General features: G+C 36.5%; 1 protein-coding gene across 3 annotated transcripts in view; it reads left to right on the forward strand.

Annotated features, from left to right (window-relative positions):
• Positions 1-2,316: 2,316 nt before the first annotated feature.
• Positions 2,317-20,060, forward strand: part of LOC127977555 (dedicator of cytokinesis protein 4) — an 89,974-nt gene continuing 72,230 nt past the window's right edge. For all 3 annotated transcript variants that reach the window (XM_052582483.1, XM_052582500.1, XM_052582493.1), the window contains exon 1: positions 2,317-2,498. In XM_052582483.1, the coding sequence (XP_052438443.1) occupies positions 2,456-2,498 (43 nt within the window). In that variant the 5' untranslated portion in view covers positions 2,317-2,455. The remainder of the gene's footprint in view (positions 2,499-20,060) is intronic.

A 20,060-nucleotide genomic window follows, 5' to 3' on the forward strand; every position in this document is an offset into this window, starting at 1 on the left:
TCTCTGTTTATTTATTTATTCATTCATGTATTTATTCCTTTTTCTTAAGTAAGGTAATCATCCTGTCAAGCATTATTGAGCGATTCACAGAAACTGCCAGCTCCAGTGCAAGACACTTGAAATACTGCAGAGTGGAGAGAGAGAGAGAGAGAGAGAGAGAGAGAGAGAGAGAGAGAGAGAGAGAGAGAGAGAGAGAGAGAGTCATGCTGGGACAGGAGCAGAGTTTAAAGCTCCAGCATGTGTTTAGTATGCATGGCTGGTTGAACCCTGCTTCTTGGATTCATCCTCTCGCACGGTGGTCTCTCCTGTGACACAGACTCTGCTTTCAGACCAATGGAAATGAACTTTATCATTATCCACGAATTTGGGAAGTCGTGGCCTAATGGTTAGAGGGTTGGACTCCCAATCGAAGGGTTGTGAGTTCAAGTCTCGGGCCGGACGGAATTGTGGGTGGGGGTAGTGCATGTACAGTTCTCTCTCCACCTTCAATACCACGACTTAGGTGCCCTTGAGCAAGGCATCGAACCCCCAACTGCTCCCCGGGCGCCGCAGCATAAATGGCTGCCCACTGCTCCGGGTGTGTGCTCACAGTGTGTGTGTGTGTGTGTGTGTTCACTGCTCTGTGTGTGTGCATTTCGGATGGGTTAAATGCAGAGCACAAATTCTGAGTATGGGTCACCATACTTGGCTGAATGTCACTTCACTTCAATAAATGCACGCCAGGTTTCCTAGTCCAACTCTGACTGTGTATTTGAGGATTCAGAAACTAGGCTACACAACTATTATGTCACATTTGTTCTGTGGAGCACATTTATAATTTATTAAACACAGTTACTGTCCTTGAATTTGATTGGCTGAGCCAATAGCGTGTGTTTGTGTCAGTCTGTGCATTACTGATGGATTTTCATGTATTCTTTTTGCAGGTTACACTGTTATACCAGTAGATGGCAACAAGTGACCGCGTGATTCAACTGAATCATTCCAAAACAGCTTCTTTATAAATAAGTTATTGAATCATTCACTCAGTCAATTCATTCAAGACACGGATTCTTTCAGGAGCAAAACAAGTGAGCTTTTTAAAAAATGAGTTACTGAATCATTCATTCAACTGATTTGTTTAAAACACTGATTCATTCAGGGATTAAACAAGTAGCTGTCATTATGAGTGAACCGTTCACTCCACCATGGTCTTGTGGAAACATTTAGAGAAACAGTGTAAAAAAAATAAAATAATAAAAAATGGATTACTAAATAAACTAAAAATAAGATACTAAATATTGTTTTTATTTTATTTGATGAACAGTACATTTAACAGTTTAGTAATATAGTTAATATAAAACCACATTAATGCAATGTAATAGAAATTAAATAATTTCACAATAATATTAAAAAGTTATTATATAATTGTTTTATATAATTATAGAATTGTTTCTGAAAAGATCAACTGGTTCATTTCTAGATGATCTTTGTGCATAGATTTTTCATACAGGAAATGCATGAGGAAAGGCAGGTTGCAAACTACATTGGATTAGTGCAGATTATTAGATTGGAAATTCAGATAAGATCTACACCATTATCATGTACCAGAACCCTTTGACCCTTGCTTTTTCTCTGTCATGCATTTAACATAGACAATACACTGTATGAGTGAAGGGTTATGATTGAACATGTGCATTTATTTATTTACTATGTATTGTCTAGCATTCACGAATCTGCATCATGTATGGTATGCTGGTAAATTCATCATTTATTTTTTTCTTAGCCTGCAAAGGGATTTATGGATTATGCCAAAATAATGATTTCTTTAAATGTGTGTATGGTATGGTAGGAATATGTTTGAAAACATGACTTGGGCAGAGATTGCACATTTCAACTATAAGTAGGCTAAATGAACTAATAAATTCAGGATAAAAACATTTAATTCAGTTAAAATAAAAAAGAACATAATGATGTAAAATTCAAAACAGTTAAAATAAATAAAAATATAAAGTATTTCATAAAAACGGAATATCATTATTATAATTTTTTTATCTGAAAGCTCATCCTCTTGATATAACATTTTATTTATTTATTTTATTTTATAAAATATCATGGTTATAATAAAATAAATGAACAAATAAATACATATCTTGAAAAAAAAGTAATAAAAAAATCTCTATATTATTTAACCTTTCTGGGCTAATCACTATCGTTGTTGTTTTTTTTTTTTTTTTTTTTTTTTTTGCGCACGTCACAAAACTACATTTCCCATCATGCTGCTCAGTTGCACAGTGGCCGCGCACTGCTTCATGTAGCGCGCGCCGCCGCGTTCTCATCTCGTGCGGCGCAGTTGATCGCTCGAGCGGTCTGAACAATGAGTAACCGAGAGGATGATGTGAATCTGGACGAATGAGTGATTTAACATCAGCACTGCACATCGCACTGTTTTGTACGCTTTTCCCCCTCAGCAGACCCCATGAATATGTGGATTCCCACGGAACACGAGAAATACGGAGTCGGTAAGTTTGCAGTTTATTTCTTCAGGCGACTCTGAGCGTCTGTTACTATTGAATCAATGCTGTGCCACATAACGTTACTGCTATTGCTTTCACACAGTGTTTTTTGTTTTTGTTTCTAACGCGAAACCTGCTTGCTTTGGTTATACACGTTTGGAAAAGAAACAAGTGTTTCGGGACTTTGTTTGAGTGGCTGAGTGTATGCTGTTTTACACACGGCTGTGTTATTGAGTTGAAATGAACATATTTAATCACACTCATGTCCTGTGTAGTGCATTTCCTTTACCAGGTTTCACCCTTTACTCTTGTTTTCGAGACCCCAGTTTTGTTTTACCAAGAGTGCAATACAACTGTGAGAATCAGTGCTACTTTAGTGAGTAATGTAGTCGCTGCAAAACAAATGAAAAGCGGAGAACGTGTTTTGTGGGCAGAGTTGTCATTCATCCTGTGTATATGTGAAATGAATTACGTGTTATGTGTCGTATTCCAACATATTCCGAGTTTCATGAAATATTGCTCAACTTTGATTATACCAGTATGCATGCTCATATTGGTGGCATTTGAGATTCGGTCAATTCGGAGATTTTCATCATTGTCAAATGAATATGTATGTCATATGGCTGATGATACTGGCTAGTTATGCAGTAAACAGTTAAAATGTTTAGTCTTCAAGCAGATGGAAACCGGTTTTTGTGCTCTTGGACTAGAGATGATGCTTTAAAAAATAAATAAAGATTAATAAAGGAAAATATTGAAAAATATGTTGTGTGTGTATGTGTATACACACACACACACACACACACACACACATACATATATATATATATTTAATTCAGTTTGTTGTCTAAATTGATGCACATTTGTTTTCATTATTTCATTTTATTTTGTTTAGGGATATGTGTTAAATCGGTAAACTTAAATTGGTACGCAGTGAGAATCAAGTGTCTGCAAAAATAAATCACCTTTAATCATTTTGTGCTATTTAGATTTTCTTTTCTTTTTTTTTCTTCTGTTGAATTGATATGTTGGTCTGTTCCTTCAGGGAGGTTGGTTATCAAGTTTAGGTAGTCACTACTGTCTTTGTAAACTTCACATTTCCTATTGGTTCTTTGCCAGCTGGGCGAGGGAATTCATCAGTTTGATAAATGTGTTCAAAGCTCAGAGATTTTAACAATGAGACCCAAATCTCTGGGCAAAAGAATGCTTGTTAGAGTGAAACCAAATGTTTTCTCTTCAGGGATCTTGTCTTGAGTTATGGAGATTTCTCTGAGGATTTTGTCATCTTGCCACATCTGTTACCTTAAAGTGGGACTCATAACCCAACAGGGATTTTGGGTTTCATATCCAGCGGCTCCATATTTTTGCTTTTGATCTTTTTCCAGAAACACAATCCATGTTTTAGTGTTTAATTGGAGGTCTGGCGAGCGCTGCTTGTATGTAAAGTAGTGCAGAATGTCTCTCAGCCACTGATGAAATATGAATGAACCCCCACAGTCACTGCAATAAGACACCAATTAGCCCTCAATTGGATTAATTACAGCTAATTAAATCAAGGCAATGTCTGAAAATCCAAGTTGTGTAAGAATCTCAGTGGCCCTCCTTTAAGGTTTTTGACCTGCTAACAGGAATTAAGAAGAGATGACAATTTTTGCCCTAATGTTGTTTTTGACAGCCGTGGCATTTGAGGAAACAGACTCAGACACCGAATGGGTGGAAATACCCACATTTTTGTCTGAGCTTTTTTTTTGTGTGCATTTTTTCCTTTACTGTGTTCATTTCGCAAGACAAATGTGATTGACTGTGAGCCTGAAATAGTCTGAGGGTGGAATATGACTAACTTTTGAAACTATTTATGCTCCTCTGGATATTTTCTATGAATCAGTCTGCCTTGTTCTTTTTAGAAATGCTAGAAAAACCCTCTGCCCCCTCATGGAGTAAAAAAAAAAACCTGTTGCTAAAGTTGATATTGTTTACTCTCAGGCATGACAGTAACAAAAGTCTTATTTAAACTTGGATTTATGTTTGAATTCCATCTATTTTAAGAATAGGAAGAACATGTGTCTCGATAACTTGTACATTTTCTGTCAATAATGAAATTTGAGTAAATATTTATATACAATACGTGCACATTTAAATGCAGAAATTCAGTGTGTGTATTATTTGCTGTAATGTTATTTTATATAAATATCTACATTAGCCCTCTTTAAACTTCATTGTTGCAGGGCAAAAACTAATAATGCCGTATTATTTAAATATAAATATATTGATTAATAAATTATATTATTCAGAGTATCTATACATTATGTATTTTTGTTGTGCAGAATGTAATTTATGATGAAAAAAAAAAAGTCAAGGCATTATGATATTGATTACTGTACTATTTTCTTATTACAATAATTACGGTTGGAAATGTCCTAAAAATAAGTGTTAATTAATATCTCAGGATTTTGGGTAAGAAATAAGCCCCAAAAATTTGAGACGCACTCAATAAAAAGCAAACCGCACATCATGAATGATTTGGAACAGAGGGGTGCCGTCTAAAGTGCCCTTGAATGCTCAGTGAGCCCAGAAGAGCTTTGACTGGGATGTTCTAGTGTGTGTTTTCATGAATGTGTGTTTGTGTGTTCGGCCCGGGGGATAGCTGTCGTGCTGCCCTTGTTTCCTATAGTATTCCCTCCCTCTGGGACAGTGGAGCGGGACGGGGGGGGTTAACACTGTGTGGAGTGACCACCCTGTGCGAGGCCCTGTGGGAATAGCAGGTTGTTGTGGAAGTGCAGTGGGCCATTCCTTCATTATAGAAAATCTTCTGTAACGACTGGAGCTGAGGGATCTGAGGGGGCGGGGCTTCTCAACACCTCTTCATTCACAGGCCACGCCCCCAAAAGAGCTGACACAGTGATTTAGAAGGACTTGGGAGGAGATAATATCCAATTTCTATCATGACTCATCTCCAGATGGGGAAATAACACACATATATACTACACATTATCACATGCATAACACGCATTTTAATGTGCACAGGATTATCGAGTGGAAAACCAACACTTTTACTCCAGTTTGTGTCCTTCCAATGTCCTGGCATTTTTCATGTAGGTTTTTCTGAATATATAGAGAGCAGAATATCATAGTAGTTTATTTTTATTTTAACTCAGGCCAGTAAGCAATGTCTTAACGAACACCCTAGCAATCGCATAACAACACATTAGATTCAACCAATCAATGATTGAGTAAAAAAAAATGCCATCGACCTTGCTGTATAATCCAGAAGCTAATGAGATGTCATCAAAATACCTTACCTAAAGGTCTGTTCGCACCCATTATAACTGTAGATATGGACACACATACGTGAAACAATTAGACGGGCAAGTCTGAATAGAGAAACACAAGATCCTTTCTGAAAACCACAATCCCCCAACCCTTTGAAACCGAAGTCTGGTTCTTTGCACAAATCCCGCTATTGATCCTAAACTAGGCACACTGCCCCCGACCTCATAATCCTTCTGACCTTTGACCATCCGGTCAGGGTGCACACAAACAGGGAGATTATTAATACGCAATCGGCGGCTGGAACGTGGATTTAATTAAGTGTGCCGCTGAATGCCTCATTAATGCAGGGAAAAGGCTTCGGTGTGAATCGGGATCATGCGTGAGGGAGGCAAAGAGAAGGACGTTCGTTATCTGTTCTCTTGGCAGGACGGGGGCTGATGGTGTCTGGCTCAGACGGCAACATGCAGCTTTCACAGACATCTGTTTAATGACTAGCTCTCCCAGAAATGATATCATTTTCTCACCCTCATGTTAGTGATGTCCGTAATTATTTTATTTTTTAAATAAATCTGTTATGAGAGAGCTCTGTAAAAGATTATATTTTTACAACAAATACAATTTTTATCATTTAGAAGTTAATTAAAAAAACTACAACATGGTTGCATACTTTTTTTTTTTTTTTTTTTTTACTAGCAAGCTAGGCAATATTGCATTCATAATCGAATGTGATTCATCTGCGATTATGAACATGATATTGCCTATCTTGTCAGTGAACTACGGCTCTGTGTAGTAAATGCTGCTACATCTGAAAGCAGGTGATGGCGATTTACTACCAATTGTGGAACCGGTATTACTGATGAAACAATCGCATGCAATTAATTGCACAGCCCTAATTTAAATCACTTCTATGATTCTTTTATATTCATTTTGGAGCATTACTGTACGTCATATGCTCATTATATTGATAGAAGTTTTTAGGTGAACAGTTCTTTTCTGCTTGATAGGTAGTTCTTATCCAAATACACAAAATCCTTGCATCCAGAACTTTGGTTGTCTTCACTCTGTGACTCTGAGAGTGTGTTTGAGGATGACCAATCCAATCCCATAGCTCCCTTTCAACCCACAGTGACAGAATCCAAAAAAGCCAAACATGTTTATACACAGGATGCCAGCTCTTCAGTGTTCAAACCCACAGAGTTGTTCCTCATTAAGCTGCTTTCCTCACTTTTGACGTCTGGAGATTGCTGAGAAGTGAGAAGTAGAAAATTTCCACAGAGTCTTTTCATATAGCGTTCCATACAATCTGATAAGTATTGGTTGAACGATATATCGCAAAGTCCGATATTTGACATTTTATAATTACTGGAATTGGCTGAAAAGTTGTTTCTGTTTGGCTGATGCATAGGACTTTTGTTGTTACTGTGTGTGGGACTTTTATTTTGACAGCACTGAAAATGTCAGTACTTGAGAGCACAGAGCTCCTATTCGCCATCATAATTACAGTACTGTCTCTGTTTAACTATTCAAGTTTTGTCTAATAAATTAGTTCACACAGAAATTATTTTTGTTCGCCTTCATGTTGGTCCAAACTCATATTTTTTTATTTGTGAGAAGCAACAGTAAAAAAAAAAAAGGTGAAAGTTTAAAGGGCTGCGACTAACGTTTAGTTAGCAATTAGTTGGCCAATTAATTTTTTTCGATTAATAGGATTAAAACTCCTATTTTTTTTACAAAATTTTACTGACAAAAGCACACTATTCCACATTCTGCCTGATGTCCTTAAAAGAAATGTGCCAACTGAATACTCTGAAAACATACAGTGCTTAACAATTTATTAAAGCAACTGTGATAAGACAAAACACAAATATTTTAGGATTCTGTCAAAAAAAAAAATGTAATTCTAAAAATTTTATTGTAATTTTTGGACAAATAACAAACTGAAACAAGTAGTATTTTTTCACATAATAACAAAAATGGCCTCCTTTGGCTTTTGATAATGGCTCACATGCTTTCTGTCTTTATGTACTTTTTGACTAATTGGGTATCTGAATAAAAAAAAAACACTATAAAGCACTTGTGCCTTTTTGCCCTTATAAAAGATGTCCATTATAGTCACTATAATCTATAAGCTGAGTTTTAATGAAAAAATAGCAACCTGAAAAGATAAGTGGGTCAGCAAATGATAACAAAATCTCTATTTTGGGTGAACTATCGCTTTAATGGACAGTCAGTTTTTCCTTCAAGTCCAGTTGGAACAGATTGGACATGTTTTTTTGTTGTTGTTTTTTCAGTCTTTTCGTTCCAGACACTTGCACACACGTACATGCCTTGACAGATTTTCCCCGCTCTGTCCATGGGGAAAACGAACTGAAAGTGGACCTGAGAGGCCATTAGCTGATATCGAAGCTGTCACGGGTACGATACGGCGTTCATATCCTCGCCTGACTGCTGCTGTCAAGGCAACCACACCAAATTCACTGCTTTAACGTGTCTCGCTAAGACTAGCTGCCATACTTTCTCATGGACTTGATGATGTGCTAGATCACTTTAAACCCAGTAAGACCAGGAATGGGTATACTTAATGCATTTCTTCATACATGTAGACAGCAGGGCTAATTAACACCCCATTGATTGTTAATACGTCTTCTACGCATCGTGTGAACCTGTATCGACCTCACTGATTTGAGACTCTGTCCAGTTACTTTGCTTTATGGCCATTACTGAATAGGAGATAACACATGTTCATGAATAAATGCACACAAGGTTCTTGAGTTTACATTTATTTAATGATGTGGGGCAATTAAATAAAATGTCTAAATTTCTATTTTTTTTAAAAGCCATTTTATAAAACAGATGGTTTTGACTTTTATTTTTGTTCTGAAAATGTTTCTTTAATTATTTGTGTGTATATATATATATACCCACTGGTCTCGAGTCCCACGGAGGAGATGGAAGGATATAAAACAGGAGTGACGACAGTGAAGGACGAGAGAGGACCAGGCCTGGATTTTAGCTTGTGTTTTGGTTTTGTTTGTGCGCGGCAGTTGGCCGTGAAGGGCTGCCGCGCTGTTTTGTGTTTATTTTGACTATTAAAGCTTTCATTTCGATTGTCTGCCGGTTCCCGCCTCCTCCTTCCTGTGATCACGGAGTTTGTATTGTTACAGTGTGTTTAGTGATTTTTACCATGGTTAATGGGTTTTAGAGAAAATAACGCCACATGAACACCCTTTAACGTAGTAAAACTGTAACGCATGGCTTATTGCTGTACTATGCAACCTCTTTTTATGATGATTGATTGATTGATTATACTTAATCACTGCGAGCAAACCATATCTCTGGCATTTCCTTCCGGGATTCATTACTCTCTAAATGATTTGCTCGTTTGAAGCCCTTTGCTTACATGCAAAGAGATTCCGTTGGATTTCAAGCAGCCTAATCCAGTGAATCACTTTCATTCCCTTCTCATCATTTAAAGTTAGTTCACCCGGAGAGGCGAGTTCTCCTTTTTCCTTCTCATCATTGATTGAATGGGGTCTGCTTAACATTCAGGCGGCAGAATCCCACACAGTTTACGAGCATTCAGGGATTTCCTCGTTTGCTACAAGCCCTTTGTTTTACGTTCAGACACTTTCTTTTGACCTTTTAACACGCTACTTTCACAAACAAGGTCTGTCATGTTAAATATGAACGGAAATGTTGTCAAAAAATGTTAGCATGACACAGATTTGACACATTCCGATGCTGGATTGCTGCAGCGGTGTGCATGTCGGACTCAGAAAGCAGCCTGGATCAGCTGGAGACCCAGATATTTGGGGCAGATCCTCGCCCCCTGGTAGTCTTCCACCTGGCGTCCTTATTTGACTTCCCTCGGGGTGCAAATTAAGTCATAAATGAAATGCCACTCAGCGGCGGTGACTGTAATGTATCTCCTTTGTGTGGCCGAATGGCTGAATTGGGCTCGTTTGGCCTGCTGGGAGTTTAAATGATTCAGTGAGTAAATGCAGACGGCTCTTTTATAATTTTTATAAGCCTCGGGCCTAATGTTTTGTCTTCTGCTGTCTCCCGCTTTCAGACATACAGGAGAGATGACAACTAGAATCGATCAAAACCGTCATTGTTTGCTTTTGCAAAAAATGTAACTTCTGTCGTCATTTACACAACCTGTTTTTGGGTGAGCTATTTAAAGTAAATCGTTATAGCGTATAACATTTCAGTATATACTACTTCATCCTTTAACTACACAGTACAAGATTACGCTTCAAAAAATTGATTAGTTCTTTAATAGCTGTTTATTAAAGACGAATGGGCATTTTAGCAGGGAGAAATATGCATTTAGTCAGTCTAAAATAAGAAAGAACCTCTGTCACATTAGCAGTATATGTTCTTCCTCGTACCCTGCTGGTCTGAGTTTTGTGGTTGCTAGAGCTGAGATGGGTTAGCATAATGAGCAAAGATGCTGTAAATACTAGCATGTAAATGGGTCACGCTGCATCTCACACACCTTTGACATCCTCTAATAGCAGCTGATGCTAAACCACATGACATTTTGTTTTCTGTGAAACAACTGTTAAAAGTAGATCACCACAAGTGAAAGCAATGCCTCAGTCTTGCTGCAATCTTTTCGTATTTTTTTTTTTCATATTCATAGCTATTTTCACAGTTTTGTATTAATGTGCATGTCAGTGAATGTGTGGGAGTCCAATATGTTTATTACGACTGGCGCTTTTAAAAATGAAATTATATGTGTGTGTGCATATGAATGTGCTGTTAAAAACTGAGCTCAGAATTGATTCCAAAGAGAATCGTGATGCGTTCTGAAAATCTCAGAATCGATCCACGAAAAGCAATGCATCGATTTATTGTCGCAGCCCAAATCTTCACCTTGGAATTATAAGGTTCTATCTGCATGCTGAGTAGTTTCCAGATATTGAGCTTCAACGTTTTTGCATTTCATATACTGATATGGGGAATAAGCTTTAATTCCCATAATGCATCAGGCCAGGAAAAGGTCAAATGTTTGCACAGATGAGGCTTTGCTGTTGTGTTTGTGCAGACCACACTCCATCTTTTCAGTAAAACTCCCAACTTTTACAACCTCCACACGTTAGCTGTCAAGCGCCACACTGTTTTCTATCAGCTTTTTTCAATCACTGATGTGTTTATAGGGTGTGAATGGCTGCCGTTGACCCACTTTGGGCCAGAAACTGGGACACATTTGTTTTTTTTTTCTGGCCTTCATTTGCTCCACTTGATCAGTTCAGTAGATACAGGATGAATAAATTAGCCAAGCTAGTTGCAGAAACTGTTTAGTCAGCCTAATTATGTTGATTTGAGACCTCTTCTAGTAACATAATAATTCATAGTTTAGCATATTTAAACGTGAAGCATGCTATCCATGTGCTGAAGTGGTGTACTAGCAACATAAGACACACCAGCATAATGTTAAAACATGCCAATTCATGATCGCAACATGTTCTTTTTTTTAAACCACACTTGTGGTTTACAAAGCTATTTCTAAGGATTTTTTTCAAGTCAACATAAAGGTTTGTCCCAACAAACTTTACAATCTATGGCTGGAGTCTGTAACACCTGCATTAAAAAAAACACAAGGTCTAGTTGTCACACTTTCTACTGCACTGTTATCTTTTAGAAAATATGCAGCCAATATGTGCAAAAGTCTTTTGTTCCCTGATTGAATGAGGGAATTTGGTTACTTGTAGGGGTTTTTATCTGCTTGCACCGTAGACCCACTTTCCAGGAAAGGTTTGAAAACAAACATTGTGGGTTTCATATATGCATAATCCTGAATTAGATGGATTTGTATGGAGTGAACATGCAGGCACCGTCTGTATTGGTCGTGATGTTGTTCCTGCATCCCAGAGAGCTCAGGAATATTAGGACGGATAGGAGTCTGGAGAGGGCAGTTATTGATGCTCTTAAGCTAAAGCAGATGTTTCGGCCGCTCCTGGCATGCCAGTGGCTTAAGACTAGTTATGGGATGAAAAATTCTCCATTAAAGGGAAAGAATGAGCGAGAGTGAAGTCCATTAGCTGTGCTTTTTGCGCCACTTCACTTTACAGCTCAACTTGGAAACGAGTATGATGTTTTGACCATAAATCCGCCTCAGAAAGCCGTGCTGGATGACTCCGGCGTACCTCTCGGAATTTGTTGGAAACTTAAACCCAGGGTTACATATTTAGCCCAGATATATCAAAAAAAGATGCAGAAAAAGTTAGCAGATTGTGATTGCTGTAGTTTTCTGTGTTTATTTCTCACTGTTTTCCTCATTTCGTGCCATTTCGAAAATATGTATAGCTAATAATAATAATGAATAACTTATTTATGCTGCCATATTTATGCAATGTTAATAATAATAATAATAGTAATAGTTCATTATATAATATAATATATATAATAAATAATCATTATTATAAGTAGTAGTAGTACTATTGATTTATTATCATTATTAGTAGAATTATTATATTATCATGTATTAAATAGTTATTGTTATTAAAACAATTTAATAATTTAATGCTCTTATTTATACTGTTATAATTTATATAATTGTGCAATGAAAATAATAATTTATTTATGCTATTATATTTATTATTATTATTAATATATTTATACGTTTGACAGTCTGATCAATCTCATTTGTGGTCTCTAATTGTTGTGTATAAGTCTATTTTGGTTTGTGCTACAGCTATAACAGTATTCATGAAACCATGTAGCTTCTTGTGCTTTTACCTTATATGATTTTTTCTGAAATGGAAAAATGCAGGCGTATTATTATTTAGCGTATGTATCTGCATGCATGCATGTCATTCTGTATTTTTGTGGTACTACTGTGTTGATCGTCAGAAACGTTCTTCAGAAACTTGTGCATCTTCTCGACAGAACAAGCATGCAATGCCAAAACAAACACATGCTGATGTGGCGTTCAGTATCGTCGGATCACATTATGATAACAGGACAAGCTGATGTGTGACTGATGATGCTTTAAGATTTTCCTCTCTCTTGCTTCTCTTCGCTGTTGCTCATGGATGGGTAAACAGCAGCACGCGGCTGTCTGATCATCACTCTGGAACAACCTGGAGATAACACATCACAGCTGCCAGCGAACCACAAAACACTCATTCTGCCTTCCTCCCTCCCTCACAGGAGTTTATGTGTCACTGACCACAGTTACCTTTGTTACAGTAGAAAAATCACAAGGCTACATCCTTGGGCATTGGGTTTTGAAACTTTGGTATAGTGATTGCTGGTAAAGGGACCCCTGTGATTAACCTTGGCTTGTTTTCCAGAAGTATTACTTATGGTTGATACTGATGTTATTGAGATGATTTAAGTGTTCAATATCTGATATGCAGAACTGAAATTGTTTATAAAATCTTATAAACTTATAAAGTCTATTTTAATCTATTTATAATATATTATTTAATTTACAACCACAATAATAATATTATGATAAATATCATAATACTTTCATTATTTGTTATTATTATTTGAGAATTATTATTATTATAATTATTATTATTGTTATAATTATGTATTTATTTAAATTTGTTTTGCAGTTTGTACATTTAGAAAATATATTCATTTTTCATGATGCACTTGTCATAAGTACTTTCAGATCTCAAATTTAGGCATTTTATTAATTAAATTAAACATTTTAAATGAATTTTTTTACATTTGTATTTTATCTATAATATTATTTTAGATTAGTTTTTTATCAGTTTTTTTATATTACTTATTTAAATAAAAATATTATTTTAAATGTAATTTAATGTAATTGTTTATATTTTTAAAATATTTTATATAATTTAATAAGTTTATTTTATTATTTTTTATTTTATTTAAGTTAATTATTATTGTATGTATCATTCAATTTAATTATTTATATTTTTATTTTATTTTATTTTATTTTAATCAAAAGTCCATTTGGAAAGCATTAAGAGTCAGTGAGACTATTCGTCTATTTCTACTATTTTTATTATTGTTGTTTTAGCTATAGATTTAAACATCTGCACGTATCACTTTAGTTGTTCTGAATGCAAATCGGTCACTCTGTTTTTCAGTGCTGTTCATGTTGACTGGGGCAGCTGTCCGGACAGTATTTGGCACTGTTGCAGTTTAAACACATGCTGCCCGTCAGCCTCCACAACTCCACACTGGCTCTTCGGTCTGTTGCTGGACATATGGATGGCCGATTGCATCACGTGACTGATGAGTTCACCTGTTAATGCCCTGTCCAGTCCGACCCATGCGCACCATTAACTAGTGCATTTTGATTAGGGCTGACCTCGTTGGCTTGTCTTCTTTCGTTGTCTGAGAGCATGGACACTTGTTTTGAATAATAATCACAGATTCATACATTTTGGAGTCTTATTGTACTGATGATACACACTCCAGTAGGTCTCGAGACCTCCGCTGTGAAGACTTTGTGCTGTGGTCAACCATCTGGACCATAGAGAGAGAGAGAGAGACATTTCCACATGCTGTTCAGCGCTGTATTACTCTCCTTGGTCTCTGTGAAGCGAGCTGTGTGTGTTTCTGAAGTGAATCCACTCATACAGCAGTCATCAGAGAGGTTTTACTTCATTTGTTTTCTTTTTCTGTCCTCCTTTTAGCTAGTGACATAGTATTCCACAGCTGATTGGATATATAGCATGCCAATCACTTAGTGTAAGCAATTTGATTGGCTGAACCAGTTCTGGGTTTGAGGGTGATACTGATGTCATGATTGCATCACAGTATCATTACTGGATTGCATTCAATCAGTTTTATTTTATTTAAATATTTTATTTTATTTTTTATCAAATTTTCTAATATTTTTTTTATTTATTGTTTATTTAGTTTTATATTATTTTCTATGATATTATGTTATATTTAATTAATATTATTTTTTTTGTGTGTGTGTGTGTGTATATAACATCTTATTGTGATTAGATTATTGAAACCATGTTTCGAGATACTTTAGGGACAGATCCTGACCACATTCAGTCTATGAATGAAATATGCAAGTGTTGTTCATTTCATGAAAATTCAATTGTAGGTAAAGTTGCGAACGCACACATAAACAAAAATATAGATTCGAGGACCTCAAGTGTTGATAGAATGTAGTGAGGATAAAAAGTTGCAATATCATTATACAGCTCTAATGTTTTTTTCCCTACATTGATTTTGTTTCATACTATTTAATCAACAGAAAGTGTAAAACTGTCTTTTCTCCTGATGGACATTCATTTGTTCTTCAGCCCTTTGGGTGGAGGAGAGCGTGTCGCTGATGGAGATGTTTGTAATAATAGTGGTGAGTAGATGTGATGATAATGACTGTGTATGACAGTGATGAGATATGGATTCCTTCCTCTGGTTAGTGTGTGTGTTAACAGCTCAAGGCAGTGTGGGGGATTTAATCACGTGTGTGTGTGTGTGTGTGTGTGTGTGTGTGTGTGTGTGTGTGTGTGTGTGTGTGAGACTGATGCGGTCTGTGTTCTCTTTCACATCTCTGTCTGGGTGTGGCCATCACTCACAAATGAATGTGTGTTAAACAAGGTCACCACATGTGGTGGAAATGTTTCTGGTCATGGTAAAACCTTTACTACGCTATAAAGACTGGTTTGACCAATACCAAAGACCACAAGAAAGGCACATGTTTAAAAGCAGGTCATGAAACGCAGCTTGATTGGGTTAAACCTTTACTTTCAGTCTTCCCTTGGTAAACAAGCTCTAAAGCAGTTATCTGGTTCACAAAGCCAGTAAATACTAGAAAGGTGATTACTGTCCAAATGAGAGTGAGTTTGTAGCCTCTCGGGTGGAGATGGTGAAGATATGGCTGCAAAATCTGTATTTCAAATCTGAGGACAACAGAGTTTCATCTGGCCAGATCAAGAGGCCAAATATCAGGAGCATAGAGAATAGAGAAGCAAAACAGTTTGCTCCTCAAATGAAGGAACCATACGAAGAAAAATGGCATGAGAGGTTGATAATTTGAGCTCTCTGTCAGAACACAGTGACTAAACAACACAAGAAAAACACACATAACAACGACAAGGGAGTGTAGATGGGCTATAGCGAATTTAGATATGAGTCAAGGAAACTCCAGTGGGAAATCAGGATGAATTATCCAGCAGTGCTTTTCCGGCTCTAAGCATTTAAAAGCTTTAATCTAACATTACAGCAACGGATCGCATCGCAATCCCATCACACACACACACACACTGGGGTGAAAAAAGCAGAGAGCAGATTACGAGACTGAATGAGTTGAAGTGGACAGCTTAACAAGCCTGACCTATATTCTCATTTAATCAGAGTCATATATGATTTACTGTGGCCTGCAGAGACACTGCTTGCTCCGGCTCCTTCATTTATATCACCTTTACACTGAAAAACACACGTTTTACTGCTCAGGCAAGGTGGGCGTCTCTGGGAGAGGGATTCAAGTATGAAGGATGTGTAAAGCATATGAACAATTTTTTTTATATATATAATAATATAATTTAATAAATATAAAAAATAATTATATAGTAATTATATAATAATTGCATTGTAGTTATGTAGTTTATATGAATTTATATTCAGATAAATGTATACATTTTGTTTGTGTGTGTGTGTGTGTGTGTGTGTATATATATATATATATATATATATATATATATATATATATATATATATATATATATATATATATATATATATATATATATATATATATATATATATAATTAATGTATTATTAATTAATTAATTTATTATTATTTATATAATTATTATTAATTTAATTTAATTTTTTTTAATTTTATATTTTAGGATAATCATAGCTACATATTTGGCATTTAAATTATATGGTTTGCTTGATTCATTTTGTCATCTTCACGCTGCATTCATACTCATAATGGTTTGACGTTCAAATTGTTGTCTCATGCCTATATTGGAAGTCGTCTGATGCTTTCGATGGTCAACACATTCCCATACAATACACCGCTCATCTCACACCTCACTCTGACTCCTTCAAGAAAGAGGAGGCCCTGTGATTATTATCTTTGTGAGACACCAAATGATATTTCTCTGACCTTTAGATATCTGAAATACAAACAACAGGCAGCAGCTTCATTTATTGAGCCTACAATGATGCCCAAATAAACATCTGCTGGAGAGCTGAGGAGTGTGAAGTGTCCCAGGAAGGCTCACTGTGACTATTGTTAATGCCAAAAGAAAGTCTATATATATATATATATATATATATATATATATATATATATATATATATATATATATATATATATATATTCATTTTCCACTCTTAACCCCAAATTATCTGTTTATCTATCCGATTCAAATTTCCTTTTTCCGACTACTCTATGCCATCAACTAACCTTCTCGTAGCTGTGCATCTGATATCAATGTATTAATTTCCGACTCTTGTAGTTTTCAATTAACCTCACGCCTTGAGATCCGTAGCAGACCGAGGGGTTAAATGCATTCTGGTGTCAACATCCAGGCTGAATAATGTCTAAACGAGCTCATTAATTAACAGCCCCTGCTCTCCGTCAGCGCATGAAGCCTTCACTTACATTCTTCTTCTTCAGCAGCTGCGGTAATGAATGATTTCCACAGTGACCGCTCCTTTGGCACAAACGTACCAAGAGCCATGCCAAAGAACCCCGAGCTCCTGTTATGAAGCACAGATGAATCACTGGTCTGACGGACTGGCGATAGATTCAGATTCTTACATCACAGCATGTGTATTACTGTGTGCTTGAGGCTCACGGTGTTGAGATGTCTTTGGTGGGATTTTCTGCAAGTATCACAGGCAATAACATGCACTAAATTCTGTTTTGTACGGGAAAAAAAAGGTTTTACTTGCACTAATTGCTTTAGCACATCCACGTAATTGTTTTGCAACTTTTTGATCTACCCAACAAACAAAATGTTCCCAGTTTCTGCATTATTTATTTGGCCTACACAGCATGCTTCATGTGTAGACCTTAATATTGTGTTAATAATTCAGTCTCGTTTTGGCTTCACAGTCATGGACAACACAGAAGCTGGCGTACATTTGCATATTAATGTGGCGATGAATAATAAATTAATCCAGAGGTTGATTAGCTGTCAGGTTCGTGGCTGGATCACAAATCAGTATGGGGTGAACTCGATTTAAGTGAGGTTAAAAGCACGATCCTTGTGAGGTAACTGCATGTTAATATGCGTGTTTGTTTGGATGCAGGATGGCTAATAGCTGAATTAAAGAAAATGAAATAGATTTGATTATATATATAAAAAATGATTTTTTGTTGTTGATATTGTTATATATTATAGTGATTATTCTAATAGTATTCTATTACTAATATATTCTGTAGGTGCTAGTTTGAATTGATAAAAATAATAATACAATTATTTTTCTGTTAAAATATATTTTTGTAGATTTTAGTATAATCTCTGAATGTAGTGAAATAACTCTCCAAGAAGTATTTGACTTTCATTCAGGCAGAAATAAGTTGTGAATTATTGTTTCTAGTAGAATATACTTTAGCAATTATACAATTATAAAAGCATTTATAGTAGATATTAGAGTTAGAGCTGTAATCGGGCCTTAAAAGTTAGGCCCGACAAGACCCGAGCCCGACAGGTTTCGGCCCGAGCCCGACAAGTACATTTTGATTGACAGCTTTTTTAAAGCCCGAACCCGTTTACAGCCCGACATTATTCAAATGTGCGCACGCACACAGCTCTTTTGCCTTTTGTCAACAATGAGTAATTTATTCATGTTTTAACATAATTTACTCATAACTAACGTATACTAGACCACTTGGAAGTTGGAATAAAGAAATAAAATAAGTCCTCTGTAACATCGTAACATCTCAGCATAGACATATGGGCTCATTTAACCTATAAATAGACCAACGCACCAATAAAAATGAGTCATTTAAAAAAAAAAAAAATTAAGATAAATTTGAAATTAAAATGGGTATTTGGCAATAACGAAATTAAGATAAAGGCTCCGCCGGATTTGCTTTATTTTATAAAAGAATAATGCCAACATTAGCGTAAATACTCTGTCAACATTATGCATTTAAGACTCAATGAATATTTAGTTATCATTTGAAAAACCTTTACTCACAGAGATTAGGCTAGGTCTACATGTTTTTGTGGAGGAAAATGATTGAATCCACTGTAGATGTCTTCAGCGCGTTCCTGCACTCACTGATGGTGCGTCATTATTCACTCATTATTCTCATTATAAACAAGGTCAAAACTTTTCCAAACCTCGCTCAGAGTTTGCTTTAGTTGCTGGTGCAACCAAAACGTAATCACCAGAGGCAAGCCTCCATTACACCTGCTCAGCATTCATTTTCGCATCTTTCTCGCGCTAATCGAAACACATCACATGACCGCTCATTTACCTCGCAAACCGGAGCGCAAGCCCGAGCCCGGCCCGAGCCCGCGTAAGATGATAGAAATTAAGCCGAACCCGACCGAACCCGTCGGGTCCCGACGGGTCCCGTCGGGTTCGGGCAAAGATCTTCAGCTCTGTAAGGGAAACAGGTCAATTTAGCTCAAAGGGAATCATTTAAGATTTTAAAGGGAATTTGAACAGAATCACTGTTTCACGGCTGGTCACGGAGACGCCCTGCGATTCAGTGAACTAGCCGTTTAACATCAAATCTGCGCTGGATACTAATATCCAAACTATAGTGAAACACTATCAATTAGCACAGTAACAAGATCGGCAGTTTAAGACATTAACTTGTAAGCACAAAACACAAGATACTTCTCTTTTCAATATGAATAAGGCTTTATTAGATAAATCTAAGACATATAAACTAATCTAACACATAAACGCACGCACACACACATTCACACAAGTTGTAGGAAGGTCGAAAGTTAAGGAAAGATGAGTTTAAGAGAATGGAAATATGGAATCCCAAGTTTACAGCAATACGTTAAATTGCATAGACATGAACAACCATCAATCACGTAATTAGCCCTTGCATTGAGTTCCTCAATGTGACTAAAATTATACTAGATACACCAGCACAACAAATATCTGGGGATACGTTGCCTTAGTTTCCTGTGAAAGGAACTCCCGTTGAAAGGGGTATCCCGGTGTCGCTGATTGGCTGGAAGTTCAGTAGTGAAGTGACGTCTTGGGAAGCCCGTGGTTGTTGGGCGTTGACTGAAAGTGCAGAGTCGTGTGCGCTGGTTGAAGTTGAACGGGCATCCGAGGTCAGGCGTCGGAGACTCGACGTTACAAAACTTAACTCAGAACACGAAACTCAAACGGAAAAGAAAAGAAAT

This window comes from Carassius gibelio, chromosome A4 (assembly GCF_023724105.1).
Source record: "Carassius gibelio isolate Cgi1373 ecotype wild population from Czech Republic chromosome A4, carGib1.2-hapl.c, whole genome shotgun sequence".
Classification (NCBI taxonomy): Eukaryota; Metazoa; Chordata; class Actinopteri; order Cypriniformes; family Cyprinidae; genus Carassius; species Carassius gibelio.